Source organism: Chaetodon auriga, chromosome 3 (genome assembly GCF_051107435.1).
Source record: "Chaetodon auriga isolate fChaAug3 chromosome 3, fChaAug3.hap1, whole genome shotgun sequence".
In the NCBI taxonomy this organism is placed as follows: domain Eukaryota; kingdom Metazoa; phylum Chordata; class Actinopteri; order Chaetodontiformes; family Chaetodontidae; genus Chaetodon; species Chaetodon auriga.
Window position 1 is genome coordinate 9,997,139 of NC_135076.1, and position 24,556 is coordinate 10,021,694.

Sequence of the window (24,556 nt, forward strand, 5' to 3'; positions counted from 1 at the left end):
CTTCAAATTAAACTATCACGACAGGCATTGTGAGCGTTTGCACCGTGTTACTGCAAAAAAATGATCATCGATGAGTACATTCAACTTTCCTCCACCCCTTAAACATCACACTGAAAGTGTTTCATATCCATTCTACAGATTTGATTGGTTGATCGATTGCGCTTTCCTTTCTCGATGTCAAAATTTCCGATGGCACTCGAAGGCACCAACCGTAGAATCCTAATTGGAGGCAGATTTTCAGCGCGAGGAGTGGCTTCTTCAACTTCTGCTTCCCGAGACAGCGGAGTCATCTTCCTCCCAGATGGAAGAATCGGTACTGTAGTAAACAACTGGGTGGAAAGATTAGTTTAGAGGATTTTAAGTTGGTGTTAATATTCCCTGAAGCTGAAGCCATGTTCGTGGTGTGTTCGGGCACTTCAGTTTGAGGTAGGTGAAACAACTGCCTGAAAAGTTTTGGTGTTAGTCCTGTTTTCGTGCTCTACTTCTACAGTAATGTTAGCCAACTCAGTGAAAGCGACCCTGCGTTACCTTTGGTGGTAACGTTATTTTCATCTCTTGTGTAGCCTTTTTAAAGTTTAAACCCGGTGTTGACTTCGTCTTTATATTAACAGACTGATATGTCTCGCCACTTAATGATGTGTTGTTCCGTCAGACAGCGAGCATGTGATGGCATGTTCTTGATAAACTGACTCACTCCCTGCGCTGGACTAACGTAGATTTCCCAAACAGTCATCACCACCAAGTCCTCACGAGGTCTCACTGGTAATAATTGAAAGAATAACTTGCAGCTTCCCTGGTTTTCCTTAAAAACAGAACTGCAGGAACAAAAAATGTCATTAATTAAAAGTATGAAATCTGTCCTCGTTAGCTTTACTACACATTTACATTTTTCCGTGTATTCTTATTGGTAGTGCTCCTTGACTAGTTCAGAGAGGCCATGATTACAGAGTGGCCTGCAGTGATGGTGTTGCAGCCCAGTTTTCCATTTAAATTTGCCTGTGACCTCTTTTCCCATGCAGGGCTGGGGCTGAGTCTCTAATGATGGTTTCTCATCTTTCTTCAAAAGAAAAAAAAATAGTTGTCACTTTACAGAGAATCACTTAATTGGAGAGGGATCTGCTGGGCGTATTCATATTGAAATAGTTATGGTTTAGGATTCCACATTTGGGTCTTTTACCATGAGCATGTGTGACTAAACAGACTAACTCTGTTAGTCAGAGCAAAGAGAGGTTTATACTTATGATACTCTTTATTTGTGGTTTTCCACACACATAATCATCCTTCTATTAAAGAAAGTACTTCAGAAAGTCAAGTAACAGCACTTACGTATAGTGTTGCAGGTGCTGGTAAAGAAACTGTTGTTGTGCCGTTTTCTTACACCTGGCCCGTTCGTGCTGTGCAGGATTTCAAACTTCTATGACAAGCATACACACGCTCCTGTTTGCTGGTCATAGGTCTGTCATTGCTATGTTGATGCAGGGCTGTAATTTAGATCCATAGGAATTATGAATCACAGCTAATTGCTCTCACTTTATTTTCAAAGGACCCAAACATGCATTCCTCTCCGCAGTTCAGAGGTCTACACTGGTGATAGTTAGATAACATTATATTTCCATAACATTTTGATTTATATAGATGAAATCAAAAGTGAAACGCAAAGCATTTGGTAGTTTTTCTTTCGTTTTTACATGGCCATCAATCTCAGTTCCTGCTGAGCATGTCCTTCAGTGTTTGTTTATTGATAAAATTATATATATTATATAATATTATATATGATATATTGATAAGCTTGTACATGGTCAGAAGCCAGAAGCAGTGAAAACAAACTGTGCAAATGTAACAGCAGAGTTAAATGCTTGTCCCAATTTTGTTGCTATTCCCTTTGTCAGTGTTTTTTTTTTTTTTTTCAGTGCGCTGCTAACTGCAGTGTTTTACTGTCATTTTTGCACCATATTTTGTGACGTGCCAGTATGTGCTGCTTTTCTTTTTCTTTACTTTGATAGCTACATGTTACAAATACTACTGGAAAAGTGAACACGTAGACAGGTCAAAAAGTGAAGTTACCGTTTGACAAATATTACAGAGAGCTGAAGTGACTTTGATGATGGTGTGATTGCTGCCAGACATTGTGGTCCCTGCATCAGAAACCGCTGCACCCTTGGGATTTTTGCACACTGCACTGTCTAGAGTTTAGAAAGGTGATGCAATCAACAAAAAATCATGCAGTCAGCTGGAGCTCTTTGGGTGAAAACACTTCAGCCAGTGAATGAGGTCAAAGCATTATAGACTCGTTCAAGCCAGCAGGGAGGCAAACAAGTCCAGCACAGCTCATTGCAGCGGTATGTACAAAACATATCAAAACAAAAAACTCACAGCACGTGCATGATCACCAAAATGTGAAAAGAGGATAAAATGTTGCACGGTCTGATTAATGTCAGGTTTCTGTTTTGACATGGCTGGTGAGGCTGGCGTGGGCTTTCTTGGCACTCCTTGGCACTCAGTCTGCTCTGTATAGCAGGTGAACATCATCTGAATGTCGCAGTGATCGGAATGAGTCACAGTCTACCCTTTTTCAGACAGATACTTCCAGCAAACCAGCCACATTTCGAGTCACTAAATTGCCAGTATTTTCTTGAACAAAATTGGGAAGTGACTAGTCTGAATCGCCATGTTCAGTGAACACTTACTTAAGATTAGTCTGCCAGTTTTGTTCTTGATTAACCTTTTAATTGTTCCTATGAAATGTCACATGTTTTATAAAAAACAGTAAAATGTTGGTCTTTGAAATAGGGTGTTTGAAGGTCCAGTGTGTAGGATTTAAGCCCTCACCCATCCCTTTCCAAACATGTTGGAGAACCTACGATGGCTCTCTCTAGAACCAGAATGTGTTCTGTCTAGAAACATGGCGGTGCAACATGGTGGACTCCATGGGAGAAGCCTCACCCACTCTGTAGATATAAAGAGCTCATTCTAAGGTAACTAAAACACGGTTCTCATTCAGGGGTGATGATAATGAAAACATAATTATGAATATCATATTCCATTTCTGCCTATAGAGCTCCTTAAATCTGACACACTGGTCCTGTAAAAGTGTTGTTTCAAAATCCAAAAAGATAAATTTTACTATCATAAGAAAACTTGTTCATGAAATAAGATGCTGCTGGTGTGGGACAGAGAGGGTTTGACAATGAAATCTTGCATTGTCCAATGGAAACCAATCATGGCAGTATTCAGTCTTTCCCAAGGATTTTCACATATGATGGTGTGTAGTGTGGAGGTTCCTTGTCAGTTTTCCTTATTTTCCCTTTAGCTTGGCAGCTGACAGGGATCCGTCATGTGGTTAATTCTCTGACTGTGCCCGCCCAGGATGTTGTTAGGACTGCAAGGCTGACTGTCATGTATGGCAGCGTTTCTCTGCACTGTGTACAGGCCAGGTAACTTTACTTCATGTCCGTCAAAGGAAGGCTGTATGTCAGAGCACAGACAGTCAACTAATTGACTAGTCCATCAACAAAAATGGACCCTTAATCGAAGCAATTTTGATGATTAATTTATAGTCAAATCAACTTTTTAAGCAAAAGTGTCAAAATTCTGTGGTTACAACTTAAACGTGTGACTGTCTGCTGGTTTCCAGAGTCTTCTGTGATGGTTTGTTGTGATTGTGTTAATCAGACAATAACAGTTAAGTGTTCAAATACCATCCAGAATTTTATTCTTCAAATTTAGTTTTAGTAAAACCTGCCTGTACTTTATTTTACAGGTATATTTACAGATTTTTGCGTCCATGTAGATGTGAAGATAAGCACCAACAGTTTGTTCAAAGTTTTTCTGTGTCAGTAACATGACACCGTATTGGCTAATGGATGCAGAGAAGACGACAGGAGGTCCTTAATAACCGCAATGTAAATGTTTCATTGCATGATTGAAACCGTTGTGAGAATTTGCACCTGATTGCAGGCTGTGTTGTCATTGTAGTGTAGAGTTGGCATGCATTGCATCACTTCATTGTAGTGTTAGGTATTAGATACAAGCCTCGTCAAGTACCCTCAGCACATTTTGCTCTGAATGAATTCCTCTCTCTGCATTCAGGCAACAGACTGGCCTGCAGGTTAGTAACACAATCTGATAACCAGATACTTGCTGGTCTCTTGCGTAAACACTAACGGCAATACCTTTTACAGATAGGAGATAGTAGAAAGATGTCAGGTGTGTTTTAAAATGTTGGTGCCCACCCACAAGCAAAGAAAACAAACTGCATGAGAGCAGCTGCACTCTGCGGTTCTAGTTGCTGTTAGAGAAAAGTCATTTAGAAGACACCGTAATCTGATTTTTATAAGTCTAAAATAGTTCGTCATGCACCAAGGTCAGGTTATTCCCAAAATTCACCCTGATTATATAATGATTGAGCTGGCTTTTTGCCAACTGAGATGGCAGGTTTAATGTCACATGGCTTGTGAGGCAAAACATTGTTTCTTCCCCTAGAGGGCACATTGGACCAGACTTCTTAGTTAATTTAGAAAAGTGGATTTCTCCGGATTGACTACAGCTGAGTTGTTAGAAGCTTTGTAGAAGGAAGGGATTGTGATGTGGTGGTGATGAGGGATCGTGATGTGGTGTAACTTTATTTCTGGCTTTTTTTTCCCCCTAATACATTATTCTGTTGTCTCTGTGGGATTTGCCCGAATAAATCATTCAGAATTATGGAAGTCCAATGATGAATAAACCATCTTATTAAAATGTATCATGCAGGTAAATTATTTTTGAGGGGTCAATAGAAGAAGTCCTACCATCCAGGCAGCCTGCTGCTGAATGATTATTTCATGGAGTGTTGAGCAAATAGCCTTAGGGTTCACTGGAGCCACTTAAAGTGGCTATAATTACCACTGAGGTCTGGCCTAATTGGAAGTGACAGACACCATCAGGTGGCTTAGAAATGCAGGTTAGCATTGGCTAAGCGCTAGAGGAATATGACTATCAGCTAGACATGACAACCGAGGTGACCACTCTCTCTTCGTTCATTTCTGCTTGTTAACTACCTGGTGTTAATTCGCTTAAACAAAGGTCTCTCGCCCCTGGCACCTGACTGTTCAGGTCAATGTGAACTCTGAGCGGATTAAGTCCTTTGTTATGCTGTTAGCTCAGGTTAGCAAAGCGCTCAGAGAAACGGCAGCAGATCAAGGGAGACGTGTTTTCTTTATTTCCATGTAATTGGGACACTGTGGCTGTGTGCGTTATGTGTATACACGTGAAGGAAGAGAATGTAAAGGTTGTTGTGCTGAAAGAGCTGCGTTTGCTCCAGAAAGTGATTGAGAAGCTTGAAATGTCCGTCGTGTCAAATTGTCTCGAGTGCATCAGAATGGGGAGAGGCAACAGGTATGTGAACCCGGTCACTTCACATTGACTCAAGGTAATAAATGATTCTGTTAGATGTCAGGAAGCCTGTTACTTTATTTTTTTAGCTTTAAATATTAGTCATGGCAGATGCATAACATGCCTGAGTATGCCATCATAGAAAGCCAATCCAAGGAGCAACCATGTCAGTACTTTGTAATTGTGTCAAGCTATAAAAAAAAAAAAAAGTAGCACCACTGAATGGAGATGAGGAAGCTTCTTAGTTTAGAAAGCTCTAAGTTCAGCAGCACAGCATGCAGGGAGCGGTAGGCCTTAACCCCAAACTTCACCGTCACTAACCCAAAGCATTTTTAGAGTTTGCTCGGGGGTAAAGACACAGACTGGGAGGAGGTGCTGTCTGTCTAGGAGCCCTAATACTGGGTCTCTCAGGGGGCGCTCAAAAGTCAGGTTAGAAGGAAGTGCTCACTCAGTCTTTGAGAGCTGCATGCCTAACCCCTACTTGCTTTGATGGGTGACAGTGACAGATATCAGAAGACAAGTCTTCAATCATAAGCCTGTCATCATTAAAATAGAAATTCATGCTGGCAAACCATAAATCATGACAATTCAAATTATATCCCAGGTTAGCATTTTTAATTTTTGTATGTTTTGAAGAAAAGCACTTGAATTCAGTCGATGAACACAACCTCTTTCTAGGTCTGAATGCTTTTCAGAGAGTTCAAATTTAGGATCAGTCAACTGGAAGGAAGAATATTCAGCTTTTGAAATGACATCTGAAGACATTAAACTGCATGCTACAAATGAAGTAAATGGTGGCTGTCCTTACTCACAGTCATGTAGATGGAAAACCTGTGCACCCATGCATGACTGGATTTGTTTTACAATTTTATGACGTAATCCCATGCATGCACTGAAGTTTCTTTTTGTTTTTTTTCCCATTACTGGCGGTTTGACATTGCCGCAAAGGGATGGTCTTATTTTGTAGGAAGGGTGTGGAGGTTTATAAAATTGTAGTCCTCACCACAGACACATCTGAGTTTACTTTGTGTTCATGGTTAAATCTAAGGCTCATATTTTCATTCCAGGGTAATTTTGGAGTTCTCGGGCTCACGATAGACAGGAAATGCGCCGTCCTATTTTGGATTTACAGCTCTTGTCCCCAACTTCACGTGGTCTGGACTTCTCTCTGCTTGACATTTGCTGTCACTGCATCTGAATGTGAATGCTAGCAGTGAGACAGACATTCAGGCTTAAGAGGAGCTTGTGCAACCACTCATTCAAGTGATCTAAGCATCAGGCTGATTGGCTTAATGCTACACACAGAAGACAGCCTTACGTTACAGTTGCTAATACATACAGTACCTGATTTTGATTCATTTCTATGGACATGAAAATTTCTGGGATAAGTATATGTTTGTTCAAAATTGTAGCAATTACAAGTACATTCATTGAACAGTTCATCAGCAGAACATTAATTCACAAATCTGCAGATTAGTCAGAACCAGAATCAGAATCAGAATTGGCTTTGTTGGCCAAGTGTGTGTGCGCATACAAGAAATTGGCACTTGATGGAAAAAAGGCATACAGCTCAAACAAGAGAAGAAGACAAAAAAACAAAAGACTGAACACATATTGGTACAAAAATATAAAATAAACAATATAGACAGAATGATGGGGCTTTTTTTTTCTTTTTTCTTATTAATCGCATTTCAATGGTTGATTGTACTTTGTGTTTCGTTTAAAGCCTTTGTTAAACAAATCTGGAGTGAGGAAACTCTGGAATCCTCCTGCTGTGGCAAAGTATTTGGACAATATCATGACTTTTAGTCAAAGAGTTGGACTTACAGTCGTCACCTCCTTGCAGGATGGAGTCATCTTGTCTGGACCTGGCTCTGGAAGGTGAGCGGCTCTGTAAGGCCGGAGACTACCGTGCCGGTGTGTCCTTCTTCGAGTCTGCCATCCAAGTTGGAACAGAGGACCTCCAAATCCTTAGCGCCATCTACAGCCAGCTGGGCAATGCCTACTTTCATCTTCAAGAGTATAACAAAGCCTTGGAGTACCATCGGCATGACCTCACGCTTACCAGGTACAGGACAGTTTCACAGCCTTGATATTAATTTGTTCTAAAACTGTATCCACCTGTGTTTCCTGATGGTGGGAGTTTTGGTGACTGTGCACCCTAGTTTTATGCAAGTCCAAAGCAAATAATCTGAGACTAAACAATATAACCTGAACAAATGGTAATACTTTTTTATCCCGATGATTAAATTGCTACTCGACTCTGCAGTATTGCTGTTTGCGGCTGTAAATTACTTTCTTGCCTCTTGTGTTTTCGTGCAAATACACTTCAGTAATCCAATAATATTCCAGTCTAATTATTTCTTAATGGGTTTTTTTTCTCCTTTGAAATCCCAGAACAATTGGTGATGAGCCTGGTGAGGCAAAAGCCAGTGGCAACCTTGGGAATACATTAAAGCTTTTGGGACGCTATGATGAAGCAGTGATTTGTTGCCAAAGACATTTGGATATCACCAGAGCCATTTATGATAAGGTGGGTCGTAATTTAGAACCACAACAAGAGAGTTATTTAGGTGTAGGTGAAAGATTCCTTCAGCCCTTTTATTTTAGCCAAATGAAAATGGATGACTTTACACTGTTATGTAAATACAAAGTTCACTCAATGACTAAAAGGCCCTTTTGATTAAAATAAATGGATCCAAATTAGTTTTCAATCAGGCCACATGACATACTCTGCAACCGCAGAATGATTGTGGATTCCACGATGACTGCGGAGCGTCGATGTACCAGCATCTAGAATAGTTTGCCAGCCCACATGCAAACAGGCAGGGCTGGTGTCAGTGTATTTTAAGTATGTAATTACAGCACTGGCCACTCTGGTTTCCGTCTGTAAAAATCTGCTGTGCGTGCTGTAGGTTGGGCAGGCTCGAGCTCTGTATAATTTCGGGAACGTTTACCACGCCAAGGCTAAGGGCATCTGCTGGACTGGAGCCGAGCCAGGAGAGTTCTCGGAGGAGGCCAGGATAGCCCTGCGGAAGGCTGCGCAGTACTATGAGTAAGTTGATATCTCAGTTTACTACAAAACATTGACATTGTTTTGCCCTGAGGAAGTGACTTGATTGTTAAATTGGCAGTACAGCAGAGTGACAGGTTTGAACCCCACAATAACCTTGTTAGTGTAATGAGTTGTTTTTGTTTTCCTGTGCAAACCAACATGTGATTACAAGACATTTTACAAAACTTGCATATACTGGCAATACATGTACGCAAACAAACGTGAAAGAAAAAGAAATCTGTTTATGCAAAGAAATCCCAATGAACTGTACACTGAAAAAAACTGCTACAAGCGTACAGTTTATCCTGACAAAGAGCTTTTTTTTAATCTTCTCCCAAACTAATTTAAACGTTTCATATGTGAACAGCCAACTCTGTCTTTGTGCATCATCCATATTTTATTGATAAAATCAGTATAAATCAGTCATTTAGACAATCTGCTTGTCTTCATCCAGACTGACATGTCATCCAGTTTCAACAGTAGAATTCTGGATCTCAGCTGGCCAAATAAACCTTTTTACATGAATTCTAGTCACATCATTCTCAGTACCATATTCATATTCTATCATCCTAAATGCACGCAGTTCATCAGTTCACCTGCTGTACTATTCCTTGAGTAAGATGCTGGAAAGCTGTTACGTGGTTACTTTTCTTAAATTTGCCAGCCAGATGCCTCAGACATCAGATATAACACACTGTAAGTTGCCATGCCATGATTGCATCAACTTATATTCTTTTGTAGTGTTAACAAGTTGCTGACGAAGTAGTGCTGAAAATAAATTTTCCAACCTGTCGCAGACATGAGTAGTATTGCAGTATATACGTGTAATGCTGAGTGTTCTGTCTTGACCGTGAAAATTGTATTTCAACAAAATTATCTTTCATTCAAAGTCCAATTACTGGCTTTTGAACCTAAATATCAAACTTTGTCAGTCACTAACAGGCACTGATACTTTAATCACTGACTAACTCTGGAAATCAGTGTCAAAGTATATATAATATTCAGCCCAGTTTGTTCATCACAGGGAAAGGATTGATTCTGTCTACTGTCCTGGGCTCTTACATTGTCTGAAAATCCCAAAAACACAAAGCAACAAAGTGTCCAAGTGTACATGCACCATAACATATGTGACTGTGTTTTCTTTTTTCTTTCTTCTTTTCCTTTTTAAAGAGCAAACCTGTGCGTGGTGAAGGAGTTAGGGGATAAGGCAGCCCAGGGTCGTACCTATGGCAACCTTGGCAACACTTATTATCTGTTGGGAGACTTTGAAACTGCAATAGCGGCACATGAAAAGGTAAGAGCCAAACTTGCACTGAAGGTCAAAAGTTTCAAAAGTGGCTTTCAAGATGTATTCTTACATTTTTGTGATGCCTACACTCAACATTTTCATCCACATAAACTTTCATTTTGTCTGATCCCGTCATCATGAAGGCTGCGTTTGAATTGATTACTGACCTTAACGGTAGTAATATGTACACTACTGTTTGTCCTGTTTGTCAGCGGCTGCTCATCGCTAAAGAGTTTGGGGATAAGTCTGCTGAGAGGAGGGCCCACTGTAACCTTGGCAACGCTCACATATTCCTCAGCCAGTTTGAAGTGGCGGCTGGTCATTACAAGTGAGTAAACAATTGAGGCTTGATGCCTTTCTCACGTCCTGATGGTCACTGGCAGATATCTGTTTATGCCATCATCGTAACTAACGTCAAAACTGGCACGCTGCTGTTATTTTTCATTTTAGCACAGTTTTAACATTGATCCTGAAATACTTTTTTCCTATTTTCTTCTTTTAAAAGCTTAAGAGACAGAATCGAGAGGATGTAATCACTTATGAATACCCAACCATGAGTCAGTAAGATAATGAAAAATCTCATCATACTGAAATGATCCCCTCTGGGTAAATGGTTCATCACACCAGCAATCACCAATCGGTTTTTGTTGGCACTTTACTTTATGACCCCCATTTAGCATTTCTAAGCTGCATATAACCATTTAATAATTGGTCTGTGACAGAATTGCTGTTTTGTAACTACTGTACATTAATAACAACTTAAAATATCCTTAAATCTGTGCACAACTACATTATATATGTTAGTGTATTATAAACCGTTTATTAGATGTTTGACTACTGCTTATACATGCTAAATAGGGGGACTTCAAGGAAAGTGTTGGTTTTGTGAAGAAGACCAAGTTCTGAAGACAGTACAGCCATTTATCACAACGACAGATGAGCAGTTGTTCAGGAGCAGAAGTTGATTAAATTCAAAAGTTCAAATCCCTTTCCCTTCCCAGCATTTTTAGATACTGAAATCCTTGGAAAAATGGCAACAAAGAAAGAAAAGAAAGGAGCAGATAGCTTCCATTCTCCTGCTCCCACCCTAGACATTCTTTGACCTTCCTCCTCTTCTGTTTCGCCCTCAGGAGGACTCTGCAGCTGGCCAGGCTTCTGAAGGACAAAGCAGTGGAGGCTCAGGCCTGTTACAGCCTGGGCAACACCTACACACTACTTCAAGACTATGAGAGAGCCATTGATTACCACCTCAAACATCTGGTCATTGCTCAGGACCTCAATGACAGGTATCAGCCATAAAAGCCATTTGTTGTCAGCTTTCCACTAAACTGTCTTTGAAGTATGAGCATGTGCAGTTTGAATGTGGGTGGCCCCTGAACTGATTACCTGCTAACATCCATGAAGCTACAGTTAACAGCAAAAACACTGAAAAGCAGACAAAGTCTCAAGGAAACAGCATTTGGGGTTTTGTTTGTGGGATTTAATGTCATTAACACACAATACCACCTATTAGATGCCATTGATTTACCAACTGGCACCGCTGGTAGCACTCCCCTACTAAGTCATATGGTTCATTGATGTGATTGGTTGAAGTTAGCCTTTGTTGTTACAATCCATTGTACTGTGGAATTACAAAAAAAGAAAGAAAAAAGTCCTCCAGTGCAGAAAAGCAAGATCCGTCTAGTCTCAATTTGCCAACGTAAACACACCTGACATCACAGCAGTATGGTGGCGTACACCGTGAGCAGTAAGCAGAATTATCTTTTCATTAGTGTTTACATTATGTCGTGTCTGTGTTGTGAAATATGCTGTAAAAACTATGCAGCTGCCATTCCCATCAGCTGATATGTGCTTGATAGATCTTTGCAAGAATGTGGTACTAGGCCACTCCTCCTGTCTCCTTGAAAGTGTGCTAATATGCTTGTGAAGGTTAGAGACTTTCCATACAAACATCAGTTTGTATGCACGTCCAGGTTTTCCTGAGCAGATGCACTGGGACGCATTTAGATTGGAGGTCAGAAATACTGACTCTGAGCTATTGACTTTCAACTTGCAATAGATGGTGATAAACAGATAAACAGATGATTCATCCAATCACCTGCCAAGTTATTTTTTTTTTATTTTTATTTTTTTTAATTGCTTTACCTTTTCCAAACATTTTCCAAGAAAACCTTCCCACATAATTCTGTGGAACAAACCATCTGGCGTGTCTGGTTGATCAACTATAAAAATAGGCTGATCAGATCTGTCAGCCTGACAACTTTAAACATTAAAACTTTTTTTCACTTTACAGATAAAGTCAGTGTATGTAGGCATCTCCTCCTCATCTCTGCCCACAAGGCAATCCTGTTATTCCAAGTGGTCCTACCTTTCCACTTTTGTAGTCTCGGGAAAAGGAACCGAGACTTCTGGTATAAACTTGCACAGCCACGTTGTCATTCAAGTTATTTAAAAGGTGTGAATGGGCTGTAAAAGGAGGAGTGTGATTAATGGTTTTGAAAATGTCTCTTTACTTACTACAAATATTCTTGTAGGAGTCTGTGATATTCTTCTCTAAAATAATAGATTATTTTTGTACACTGTCTACACAGACGTGAGAGGGCGGTAGTAAATAATGGTTGAATACCAGCTGTTGTTGTGAAATGAGTATAAGCTCATGTTAGGTCATCAGATCTTTGTGATTGTACTGTGTGATAGTTGGATGAATGCCCCTCCCATTCTTGCATTATCTCATTTGAACTTGCTCAGCCTGTTTCCCTCTGTGTCTGGCTTGCAGAGTCGGTGAAGGAAGAGCATACTGGAGTCTAGGAAATGCCCACACCGCCCTGGGGAATCATCAGCAAGCCATGTACTTCGCTGAGAAACATCTGGAAATTGCCAAAGAGGTGACTGTTTATGGTTCACCTCCTCCCTCAGAATCCAGTCAGTGGCTGTCGTCAGGCCACACCCCCCTCTACTGGTTGTGTGAGGAACAGCAGGAAATAATAGCTTCCTGGTATCTATCTATGTATGCATTCAGTATTTTTATGGATAGACACACTACGAGTAAAAAGGAATCTCACTTAGCAGTCGTGTGTTTTGTCTGTTTTGGAGTCATAATCTCACACTGAGCTTTGTTTACATTAAATTTGGCGGTGATGTTGCAGACTGGAGACAAAAGCGGTGAGGTGACAGCCAGGATGAACTTGTCAGACTTACGGCTGGTCGTAGGTCTGAAAACCAACTCCAACCTCCACCCCAGCATCTTCCGCAACACCAGCACTAACAGCTCTGGTCTGACAGCAAGCTTCCATGGTTACCCCAACCGCTCAGGTAGATCTGCCCTTTTAAAATTGCCTTTTTAGCAGCATGTTTGCAAGAAAAAATGCTCTTTATGCACACATTTAGAGATATAAAATTCTGTCCTATGGAAATGCAAATGATTTGTGAGGAAGGAAATACATTTGGCATGTTTGTCAGACCTGAGGGACGAATACATCGAGTTTCACTGAATGTAAACATAAATTTTATTTGTGTATAAGGAAACTCCACAGGGCACCTTTTAAATCACTTTTGTCCTGTAGTTGTGGAAGTGCTTTATAAATATTAGAACATGTGACCACACTGTTGAATTTATATTTTTCTTCCAGGGGCCAAATCTCCATTAAGGAGAGGAGGCAGCGCAGAGAACCAGGAACTGAACACAAGTCCTGACAAAAATCAAACTGGAGATTCATCAGCACATCCGGTATGTACAAAACTAGTTCACAAGGCACAACCCAGTGGAAGTTGCTGACACTGATTTCTAAATTTAAGTGCTCCTCTGGTTATGTAACCATATGAAAATAACATAATTTTTGATAAGTAATTCATGTGGCAAATGATATGGTTCATTTCTTTTCATAAACTGGCATTAAAGTATTCGTAGGTGAATTTGATGCATAGCAAATGTTTACATTTTAATAATGTAAAGTTAATTAAATCAGCCATGGGTAAAGCTTCAGGAACATGTAGGCCACAGTAAGCAGAAACCTTCACAGACATTTAGAACTTGAAGTGTACTGGAACAGTGATACCTTTCACTTTACCCCAGGATGCTGTTCACCCAACCTCTAGTGTTAACAATAGTCAGTAATGTTCAGTGAAAATGATCTGTCTGTATGCACCTTGAATATACAGGACTGGGACGAGGAAGTATTCCCTGGGTCTTCAAAAAATAACACGATGAAGGCCTCGACTAAGCTCTTCCTCTTCCACCGGCTGAAAAGCAAGAAGCAGAAGAACAACGAATCATCCTCTAAAGATCAGCATGAAATCCAGCACCCTGCTCCTGAGCATGACGCACCAGTGTCTCCTAAGGTGTTTCCAAATGCAGTGCAATGACCTGCCCACTCATAACATTAGTGGAACCCACAAGAGAGTCATGTGCGGTGATGATTCACCCTCAAGGAAATTTTTAAAGTGAAACATGTATCCTAGGACGCAGCCTCGCTCCTAAAGATTGTTTCACATGCAGTATGACGCCTGTAGGAGGAAATGTGTTTGTGTGGCCATGTGAGATGAGCGTTTTGACTCATGTGTTCCAAAACAATCTCACATTCAGCTAAGTCAATACGAAAAAAGTTCATTTTTATGAAATCTGAATGCTTTTGTAAACCATTTTGCTTTACAAACTGTACAGTGGTGTCAAAGACGTTTCGCCCTCAGGGTATCTTAAAGGTGGATGCACAAGAACAAAGCAGTAACTTTACAAACTCTGCAGCCAAGTTCAGCTTTCACCCCTTGGAAGTGATTTTGATTCCAGTAAAGAAAAAAAAAAAAAAAGAACTACAGCTAACAGCTATTTTAATTATTGATTAATCTGTTGAGTATTCTTTGGATTCATCCATTGACTGTTAGTAGAAAATGCTGATCACAGTGTCCCAGTGTGAGGTAACAGCTCCCAATTCTTCAGAATAGTTGTTGATTTGTCAACTGACAGCACATCGTTTTAGTTTGTTCCTGTATTTTGAATGTCTGCATTGAAAGCCTGTCAGCTATCCTGATTACCTTAATTATCTGAAGCCCTTTCCTAACGTTCTATTATGTGTGTTTATTTTTTCAACGCTGTAGCCAGGATCACGGGACACGATTGGAGAGGACGGCTTTTTCGACCTCCTCTCTCGTTTCCAGGGCAACAGAATGGACGACCAAAGGTGCTCCCTCCTGGATGGCCAGAGCCATATCCCTACTCACTCCTCTCCCTCCTCCACCCCACCTGTAGCTGAAAGGAAATGTGAGTCAGCCCCTTGTGTTCTCATCTGTGTTCACACCATATGTTCCAATAGTACCATCTTCTGACTAATCTTACAAGGAGGAAATCATTTAAAAGAAAGTTGTACGTGATGAAGGTCTTTATTAAGGTCCATGGTGTGAATGCAGCATGTCCACAAATGTGTCCTCTACATATAAAACATTGTGTGATTAATCCTTTGTGTCGTGTCCTAATGAGATGACTTTAAGTGATGCGCCATCCAGTATCAAACACTCACCGCTTCTAGCCTGGAAAGGTTAAAGCTGGACTGTTATATTAATGAACATCTGTTACATTCGGGCCCTCGCCAGAAGAGTTCACACTGTGCTGATTAAGCCTATCACCACTGGGTAAATCTCTGTATTTCACAGGATACAGGTTTTTAAAATCTGGCGTCTGTGGTGACTTTGCCGCTCTGCTGCACTGGAAATGATGCGTTTTACATCAGACAACAATGATTGGTTTGCCAAAGCTGAACGGAGCAGAAGCCACAGCCGGCGAGCAGGCTACAACACAGAGGAGTGTGGCAGGACCTGTGACGGGTCATAAGCTCGTCAACAGTGTTTGTGTTATTAATTTTACTGCCAGAAGGGGGAGACAAAAGTTCCACACTTTAATGTAAAATGTTTTGGTTTCACCCTTCATTCAATGAGCAAAGCAGCTTCTGTGGACCCTTTTTTTGCACATCCTGAAAACTGGTTGCTGTTGCTCTCCTCTGTAGTGGTCATGAATCTAAGCTAACAGCCTTCGTCCCCCATGAAGGATGACACTGCATTTTATGGTTTTTTGAGTTTTTTTACAGCAGCCTTTCAAGTCTGTGGGGAGTGTTTGATGTTCAAAAGATTTTGGGTGGCGTGTTGCTTTAAGTTTCATAGAATAAGTGTGACCTGGGAACATCCCTCTCAAACTCTTGTGCTCTGTTTCCTGTACATCCTGTACCTTGTATATAAAACAAAAACTGGGTATAGCAGTAAATGCACATCACTATCATCCTTTGTTTGTTACAAGTCACCCACAGATAACTGTCTGTTTCTAGCTATTTTGGAGTGCGAAACACCGTTGCAGGATCCTGGTCATTTCCTGGAGCTGCTGGCCAGCTCCCAGGCCCGTCGTCTGGACGACCAACGAGCCAGCCTCAGCAATTTTCCTGGCTTACGTCTCAGCACCTCCAGCCCGCCTCATACACCCTCCACCTCCAGCACAGATCAAATCCAAGCACAAGGTAATGAAATACAAACTACTGCACATTTGTCATCTCCCTCCATATCACTGCTCACATTGTGACAAATACCAATTTCTCCTTCCAGCCCCCACCTCCAGTACAGATACCCCTCACACACCCTCCCTGTACAGTCGTCTCGAGGCAAGCGCTGAGCAGCCTGAGGGAGACGATGTCTTCTTCGACATGCTAGTGAAGTGCCAGGTGAGAAAAGGAAATCCAGTATACTGTCATGTTTCAGATTCTGGTAACACCTTATTTTACCAGCATGTCATTTCTGAATAATTTCCTAATGTATTTCAGGAAAGAACTACATCATTTCTTACTAATTATGAGGAGAAAAACTTTCTTTCAAAGAGCTGATCCATTAAAAGCCAAATAAATATTTGTTCAGTATTCCCTTAGTATGATTAGAAACTTAATTCTCCATGTATGTTGAAGTGTATGGTTTTGCATGTTGACGTGAGCTGCCGTGCACCGACTAAAAGACTCCCCAGGTTTACACTAGCAATTATTTGGATTTGTTTCGGTGGAAGTGCACCAATTGAACAACTCTCTAGCTTTCATATAATAAGTACAACATTACATGGTTCTTTCTAGGAAACCTGTTGGAAGATATTGCAAAATTACAGACTTGTTAAAGCTTGACCTACATCCCTCTCAGCCACTTTGACAGTCATAGATACTGTTTTGTTGAGTGTTAAACCCACTTACTGTAATTATTATTGTTTACACAGTGGGGAGGTGTAGAGATGTAATTGCAGGGTTCAGTTCATGGCGATTTGCAAATTCCACAGGCTGGAAATAACTCACTGCATTATTTTATTTCTGACCTGAGCCAGACTCTTTTTTGTCTCCTTTGTGTGTGTTTTGACTTAGTCCTGAGTGGTTGCAAGGAGATCACTGAAAATAACAGCTTAAAGACACCCAGTGTGTCATTGGTATATTATTACAAAGCAGTTGGGTGGTTTGAGATAAGCAAGGCCCGTGTCTTAGTGTGTGAAGTCTGGCTCAGTGTAATACACGACTTGCTGTAGTGTCTCTTCGAGGCAGCAGCGGTAATCTCATGAGATCAAGCGGCTGCAGTTTACAGAGCCAGGCGCTGCAGCTGCTCCTCCCATACTACAGAGGCTCAGTGCATGATGGGAAACAATTGGCTTTACCCTGAGCCAAGTGCTCATTTGCTCTAAAGTTTGATGTACAAGGCTCTGTTTCACATTGTTTCATGGATTGTAGCATTAATTAAATGCATTTTGATTTAATCATTTTTCTGGCAGTAATTTAAACTGAGTGTTTATTCTCTAAACAGAAACACTGACTTAATCACACCCAAATAAGTACAATTATTTCCTTCTACAGATCTCAAGTGCTCGTACAAAATGTAAAATACTGAACAGACTTCATTTAATTTCCTTCTGCGGCAGTGTTGCTTACTGTATACGGCTACTCGTGCCAAACTGCTCTTGATAAGCATCAACTTATCAAAATCAAATCAAACTTTATTTATACAGCACTTTTCATACACGATAAAATGCAACACAAAGTGCTTTACAGCAGTTAAAAACATTATAAAGGAAAACAGAAAACTCATCCCTCCCACCCTCCATATGTACATATGCACACCCACGACCACACCCACACATGCGCACACACACACACACACAGTAGTGAGACGTGGCAATATTACTGTACCTTCTCTTTTCAATGTTTCAGGGCTCCCGGCTGAACGATCAGAGATGTGCTGCTCCACCATCTACAAATAAGGGACCAACTGTTCCAGATGAGGATTTTTTCAGTCTCATCCTGCGTTCCCAGTCCAATAGAATGGAGGAGCAGCGAGTCCTGCCGCCTGGTGTCACACAATCCAAACCAGACTGACTCCACCAGTGACTTTTTCTTATTGTCTCAGGATAACAGATGAAGTAACCGAGCTTCTTTTTTCATGAAGTTTTTTTTTTTGTAACCCACAGTACTGTTGATTCCTGCCTTTCTGGATTGTCTTGACAACATTCCTGTGAGACTAAAAGGAGTTGAGGTATCAATCGATACAAAACTGATCATTGTGACTGCAAAATCATGGGAAATGTGGCTTTTCAGGATTCATGGACTTGTTTTTAGATATCTGGCCATGTCTCTGGGTTGTCACCTTTTTTTGCGGTGCCCTTGCTGCTCGTTTTCATCAGAGACCTCTGTGCCAGCAGTGACATCTGCCAACTCTGGAGGCTTGCACCAAGCTACTCAAACTGTGGGTTGAGGTATCATGTGTTCAGACGAAAGGTACTGTAAACCAAACCGAAGGGATTTCTACTTTATGATGGACGAAAGACATTATATGAACCTATCTCAGAGCCTATTAAGACAACTGGAACATTGCACAGCCTGTTCTCCCCATCTACAATTACATTAAGTCTTTCAAAGTGGTACATCTTGATTTAAATTGATCTCAGACCACTTCAACAATAACTCAGAGAGTCAACGGACAAATCCTCTCTGGGGAAATAAAGGTCCACAATCACCTTTACTACTGCACTGGTGACGAGTGGAGCCATTTAAAGAATCTGCTTCTTGATATTGCTTTTGAAGACTTAAAGACTGCCCGTTTCACATTGTGAAAGGTTGAATGGGTGGAGTTATTACTGCCATGAAATAGACTTTGTTTTTGTTGTAACAAGATTTAACAGGGAATGAACTAGTGTGAGGGGAAAAAAAGACATGTTTTAGCTTTTATATTGATACCTATCCAGACAATGGAGAAATAAAATCTCATGAATTTACATTCAAACTTATTTATTTTACCCTGATTTCATTATCCTTAGTGTACAACATAGGGTTCTCCCTCCAAGTGACCTGCTTTGGGGAAAAAAACAATACAATTTTTAAATTTCAGTGTCAAACTCTTTTATCTGCGTATCAATATAAATAACTTGTATTTACAAACTGTTCTCTGCATCAGTGCGTCTTTTTAGCACTGAAAAGCTCCTTCACTTTAAAATCAATCACCTGAGCAAACCTGGGGCCAATTATTAAGGGAGAAAAGGATCTTATGACTATAACAGTATAACATGCACATTAATTTTTTGGTTATAGTTTACACAGTATAGCCTGTCAGCGTCTCCTCAGTTAAGGCCTGCTATGCCTCTGAAGTCAGCCTCTCCTCATGCCTCCTCAACCTGAAAGAAGAAAATGGCCCAGCTTAGATTCTATTTGATGTTCTGTCTAACTACAAAGAGTATTAAAAAGCGCTTGATACACTGTTCTTGCACCCCCAGTTTCATGCTAAGGGCCGCCCGAGTGGGTTAACGTTCCCGCATAGAAAAATGAATGCCAGGATATCGATGATATTCGACTCCCAGCAGGATAAAATGACCAGGTAGCACTGGAGCTGCATTTGACCTACCTGGTGATGCAGCTGTTGAAGCAGCAGCTGTTGTTGTTCTCGTTGAGTCTGTACACCCCAGAGTTTGGCAGATCTTTACACACAGACAAGAAGTTTTGCAGCTCTGATGTCGGGATTCCACTCTGCTGCTGCTGCTACATGATGCAAGTCAGAAAAGTGACAGTTTGCACAGAGTGTGGCAGAGTCAACGGCAACATCCACTACTCAAACATTACTCTGCTTCAGTGGTGGAATGTAACTATGTACATTTAGTCCAGTTCTGTACTTCGAGGTAGTTGTACTTTAAACATCACCTTGATGGTGTCATAGGTGTCTGTGATGATTGTGATGAAGAGGCTGAGGATCATGTAGATGAAGAGCGAGACAAAGGTATAGAGGTAGACTCTGCTGAAAATCCACATCAGGCTGCTCTTCTGCTTCATGTTCTTGAAGGTAGGAAACATGTCGTCTCCGTTGATCAGGGAGAACAGACACTCTGACACCGTGTTCAAGGTCCGAAACTGAAAGAAGTCAAAGAGACGAAAGCTTATTCTCACCTGTCCTTTGTGATTAACCACTGAAAGTAACAGAACCTGAGTAGAACTGATTTCTTTTTTCTGCTCAGCCTTTTGTAAAAATCCAGCAGACTTTTCTTTGTATTGTGTCAACACTCCTTACCTTCTCATGATACGGGCCAAGGACAATCCAGCCACAAAAGCAGTAACTCAGGTAGATTATTCCAGCACAGCAGATGAAACGGATAACATTTGGGAAAGCTGCCCTGAGTGTCAGGATGAGAATCTGAAAACAGCCACAGAACATTTGGGAAAAGACCTGAAAAAAGTGCACTGAAGACAACATCTGGAAACCCGCGCACAAAGAGGAGCTTATCCTTTTAACACATCCCACATCATACACGCATCCCTCATCACAGCTGCAGACTTTTCATAAATATGAACACTTTTGTATTTGTATTGTACAGGATTTTAAATGATTGCACCACATGTGACACTCAACTTAGAAACTAATGAGCATGTAGTGTATTTGATGAATTTTGCTTACATTATACTTTCTAAAGTAGCCCATGTAGCGGATGACCCCAATCCAGACAAACATGGTGCCAGTCCCAAGAAAGATGCTGCACACGTCATAACTCGTGAGGACCTAAAAGAAACAGATCTTTAAAATTGGGACTCAATGGACTGAAGGAATACCTCCGAGTACGAATTCCATGGATCCATGAACCCTGCTCGACCTCAAGTCATGCTGAAAACCCATGTTACCTTAGTCTGGATCTCAATCTTGAGAATGGAGCCGATGATGGTCAGCGTGTCACTAACAATGATCAGGATATACCAGCCATTCACAAACTCCAGCCTGTCCGACCATGGGACTTCTTTATCACAGTGGTTCCTGCAGTACAGTGTGTACTCCTGTTAACAACGCAGGGAAACGCAGGTGAGTTTTACATCAAACCTCTGTAAAGAAATAGCTTTTCATTTTTTAGTTAGTTAAACATATCCAGTAAGGATACACAGCGATGCACTGACTACAGAGGCCCATGTAAGCACTCCACGCAACAAGCAAAGGAACAAGAAAGGGTACAGGCCCAGGAATAAGCCCAGTCCCAATAATCCCACAGAATTACATAACACTTCCACAATATTCTGTATTGACTTTAAAGGGGGTGTAAAAAGGTTTTTGACATTAATTTACCTCCACTTTATGAATACAGAACCACAACAAACAGATATGTATCAGACGATCATACTTTTTTTTTTTTTTTTTTTTTTTTATACACCTAAGATAACAAAAATGTGTTTTCTTATCAGTTTACTTACAAACTGCAGCCGAATCCCATTGATCACTGAGCGTGTGCAGAGGGTGAGGGAGGTGATGCACGTGATAATGATGAGGCAGTCGAACAGCACAGTCAGGTATATGTTTCGAGCAGCTGAAGGAACAGATAAATTAAACTTACTCTCATCTGATACAGGACAAACATCCTCAAATAGATTTTATGGACGTGGGCTGAAAGCGACGCAGGTGATTCCTTTGTACATACTGAAACGCAACTACGAAAACTTACACGCTCCAGTGACTTTCCAGTCTCTGCATTCATTGATGTCCACATCAGTTTCCAGGCCAACCTTTATCCTGCCACTGTGAGCTTGATTGTTGAAAGTGATCTGTTAACCAGACAATTGTGTTTGAGAGAGGAAAATCCAATAGCTAATAAATATTCACTAGCCAGGCAAACAGCCTACTGAGACTGTCCAGGTTTGTGTCCTCAACGTGGTTTCATTAAATAAACACTGACGGTTGACTTCATTTTTCAGTTTGCCTGAGCTGTGTGAACCGGTGTGGTGTCACATGGAATCACTGCCACCGTTACGGCAGCGATCAGATGTGTCACATCACCGCTTTTAGAAGACAAAGTCTGATGGGATGAGACGAGTGACATACAATGACAGTGAAGTCGTAGCAGTCTGGCAGCTCTCGATGTCTCACTGTCTGTAGATTTATGGCCTTGAGAACAAATGTGATCCTGACAGAGAGCATCCTGGAAGACAGAGCAGGTACATTAAAAGAGGAGTTTTCACAGCATTTACAAAACCAAGAGAGGAAAATGATTCATGTGCAAACCTTTTGAAATGCAATTCAAAATGTGGAAGTCCTTCCTGCAGTGATGTGTGATGAACCGGATAAACTTGAAGGCACTCTGTTGGATAGAAGCCACAAGATGTAAAACAGGTTATGTCAAATGTTAAGAATTCTGTGTTTAACTCAAACACCCGTGCATACGCACCAGTGTCCACTTGGGCATCAATTTCAAAGGTCTCATTTCCGGGGAAGATGGAACCATTTCTGTAGAAGTCCTGACACAGTGACAGGGGGGTGTACGAAGTGCCATTTTTCTCATATTCGTGGTTGCCCACTGTGATGTTGTGCAGGCGTCCATACTAGAAATGAAAAATCAGGTATAGAAATAGTCCAGTTTGGGGTGGAGAAGGAACAGTAGCAGTACAGGCGAACTGTCCTCTTTCAGCAGATTTATGCACTCAGTGTACACAAAACAGACAGATCCGAATGACATGAACAAAGTCCAATCCCATGACATGCTGCATCTCACCATGGGAGCTGTTAAGGCTTTTGGCTGTATAAGCATGTACAGTTATAAAATTCCAACAATCATTTGCAGTCAACATAAAAGCAAAAGAAAAAATGTACTGAGTCACAAGATCAAAACTCACACTCCAGTAACACATTCCAGTAAATATTCAGTGCCCTCTTGGTGCTCCTTGCCAAAATTGAGTGAGTAAAAAGAAAAGGAAAGCATTCAACTACCTGTCCGATGATGTAATCGACGTGATCGTAAACATCAGCCTGTCTGTAAACAGCATATGTATCCATGCCTCCATCGACGTAATCTTTCAAGAAGAGGTGCTTGAATGTCATCAGATTTTCTTCCTTGAATGCGACAACCATCTGGTTACTCAGCCCAAAAGACACTAACTGGGATGACGGGAAAAGGAGGTATTTGTCAGCAGAGAGGCGAAACAACACGATTAACAGCTGTTCAGGTCTTGTCTGAGATCACTACCTGGATGGTAATAATGGCAATTTTGATGATCTGCAGCATGAGTTTCCATGGTTTTCGCCCACGAGCGTGATACTTCTCACAGGGGTTCATGAAGAAATATTTGATCTTCCTTCTGAGACACTCCGCATCGTCCATATCCTCACAGTGATGCTGGTGGTCTGCCCAGTCAGAGGGGTCATTTGTCTCATACTCATCGTACAAGTCACTGGACTCCTCCATATCTACAATTTATTAAACATGTGTGACTGTCATGCAATAAAGAAATGAAATACATCACACACTGTGACAAAATGTTTGAGACCGTGGTGTGCTGTTTCTAATATTCTCCCAGCTATTTACATACACGAAGGGAACAAAAATGAGGTAGAACAGAAACACTTCTCACTTTCATGAAAACCAAAAAGCACTTAGCTGCATTCACAAAAACTGAACATTAAAAGCTTCAAAGTTTAGATTTGTTGCACGACTGTTGAACTAAATTGCTTCTGACTGTAAAGGTGTGTCTGACAAAGTACTGCCGAGAAATGTTCTAGGTTCGTCTACCTCGTTTTATGCAGGATCACAACATGACATATGGCACACAAAGCAAATACTTGAGTTACCAGTTAGTCTGTGAGGAAGAAGGAAATGAAGTCAGGTGTACCTGAGCATTGTTGAATAATACACAGCAGCTCACAGTCGGAGACCTGATCAGCTTCCATTGCGGCAAACGATTAAATATTCATCGTTCGTCGCATTAGAGTTAAAATCATATGCTGTCGATCCAGTGAACGGTGGACAGTGTTGAAATGAAACACATAATTAGCCAGTGGTCTGCTTACCAACACTCCGCATGAGGTTAATCAACTTCTAATTGCGTCCACCTGTCGTCTGCGGCACGCGCGTTGTGCTCTTGTTCTAATTAAAATTCATAACCTACTTAAATTGTTGTTTCACTGTCAGAGTCACGGCTAAAATAAGCTAATTACACTCGTTTGAGCTTCCGGAGTTTGTTGTCTCGTGGACTAACTCCTCAAACTGTATGTCAGGTAACTTTAACGATCGTCAACGTCATCCCATTGTTGGGATGTGATTGGCTCTTGTTTCTGTCAGACAATGTTTTTTCTATTCTTTCTGTAACCCCGGGCAACCAAACAGTCCCTCTGAGGAGCGAGGTGTGGAAGTGTTGGGAGGATTTCGAGCTCATTGCTGTGGTTTAACTACCGGTAAACTTTATTTATCCATCAGTAAATTGCAGCCGTAACGTTTAGTAGCCGAAGCTCGAGGGTGACTTACGTTACCGTTAACTCAGAATAACGGCACCTTCGATTAAACTGACTTTTAACACATTTTGCAGCGCTTTAACCTCAGTGTCTTTTCCATATTGTTATCC

The 24,556-nt window shown here is 41.1% G+C and overlaps 2 protein-coding genes across 5 annotated transcripts; one reads left to right on the plus strand and one right to left on the minus strand.

Moving 5' to 3' along the window:
• Positions 1–312: 312 nt before the first annotated feature.
• Positions 313–19,043, plus strand: LOC143318569 (G-protein-signaling modulator 2-like). 3 transcript variants are annotated; one of them, XM_076726981.1, is made up of 15 exons: positions 313–426; positions 7,217–7,438; positions 7,768–7,903; positions 8,286–8,425; positions 9,596–9,719; positions 9,926–10,041; positions 10,844–10,999; positions 12,490–12,598; positions 12,860–13,025; positions 13,343–13,440; positions 13,872–14,051; positions 14,805–14,967; positions 16,022–16,207; positions 16,293–16,408; positions 17,918–19,043. In XM_076726981.1, exons 2-15 carry the CDS (start codon positions 7,218–7,220, stop codon positions 18,080–18,082), a joined length of 2,076 nt encoding a protein of 691 aa, XP_076583096.1. In that variant the 5' UTR covers positions 313–426; position 7,217; the 3' UTR covers positions 18,083–19,043. The 3 variants fall into 3 exon arrangements, with proteins under 3 accessions (XP_076583096.1, XP_076583094.1, XP_076583097.1); XM_076726979.1 differs by lacking the exon at positions 313–426 and adding an exon at positions 4,978–5,373; XM_076726982.1 differs by lacking the exon at positions 313–426 and adding an exon at positions 4,978–5,373 and having other exon boundaries at positions 14,805–14,887; positions 17,918–18,013.
• On the minus strand, positions 19,011–24,172 carry mcoln3b (mucolipin TRP cation channel 3b). Of its 2 annotated transcripts, none has more exons than XM_076726984.1 (14): positions 24,006–24,172; positions 23,185–23,405; positions 22,929–23,096; positions 22,390–22,543; positions 22,227–22,302; positions 22,047–22,143; positions 21,670–21,769; positions 21,422–21,534; positions 20,864–21,013; positions 20,643–20,744; positions 20,259–20,381; positions 19,895–20,101; positions 19,602–19,735; positions 19,011–19,374 (listed from the first exon to the last, which is right to left on the minus strand). In XM_076726984.1, the coding sequence occupies exons 1-14, from the start codon at positions 24,016–24,018 to the stop codon at positions 19,335–19,337; spliced, it is 1,698 nt and encodes a 565-aa protein (XP_076583099.1). In that variant the 5' UTR covers positions 24,019–24,172; the 3' UTR covers positions 19,011–19,334. The 2 variants fall into 2 exon arrangements, with proteins under 2 accessions (XP_076583099.1, XP_076583098.1); XM_076726983.1 differs by lacking the exon at positions 24,006–24,172 and adding an exon at positions 23,828–23,913.
• Between the last annotated feature and the right edge of the window lie 384 nt (positions 24,173–24,556).

Coding starts and splice junctions, on each gene's coding strand:
- LOC143318569 (XM_076726979.1), top strand. CDS start 5,234: ATGTGTATACACGTGAAGGAAGAGAATGTAAAGGTTGTTGTGCTGAAA. Junction 8,426..9,595: donor AAGGCTGCGCAGTACTATGA/GTAAGTTGATAT, acceptor TCCTTTTTAAAG/AGCAAACCTGTGCGTGGTGA. Junction 16,409..17,917: donor ACATGCTAGTGAAGTGCCAG/GTGAGAAAAGGA, acceptor TCAATGTTTCAG/GGCTCCCGGCTGAACGATCA.
- mcoln3b (XM_076726983.1), bottom strand. CDS start 23,885: ATGGAAGCTGATCAGGTCTCCGACTGTGAGCTGCTGTGTATTATTCAA. Junction 22,303..22,389: donor TGATGCCCAAGTGGACACTG/GTGCGTATGCAC, acceptor TCTATCCAACAG/AGTGCCTTCAAGTTTATCCG. Junction 21,535..21,669: donor CTGGAAAGTCACTGGAGCGT/GTAAGTTTTCGT, acceptor CTGTTCCTTCAG/CTGCTCGAAACATATACCTG.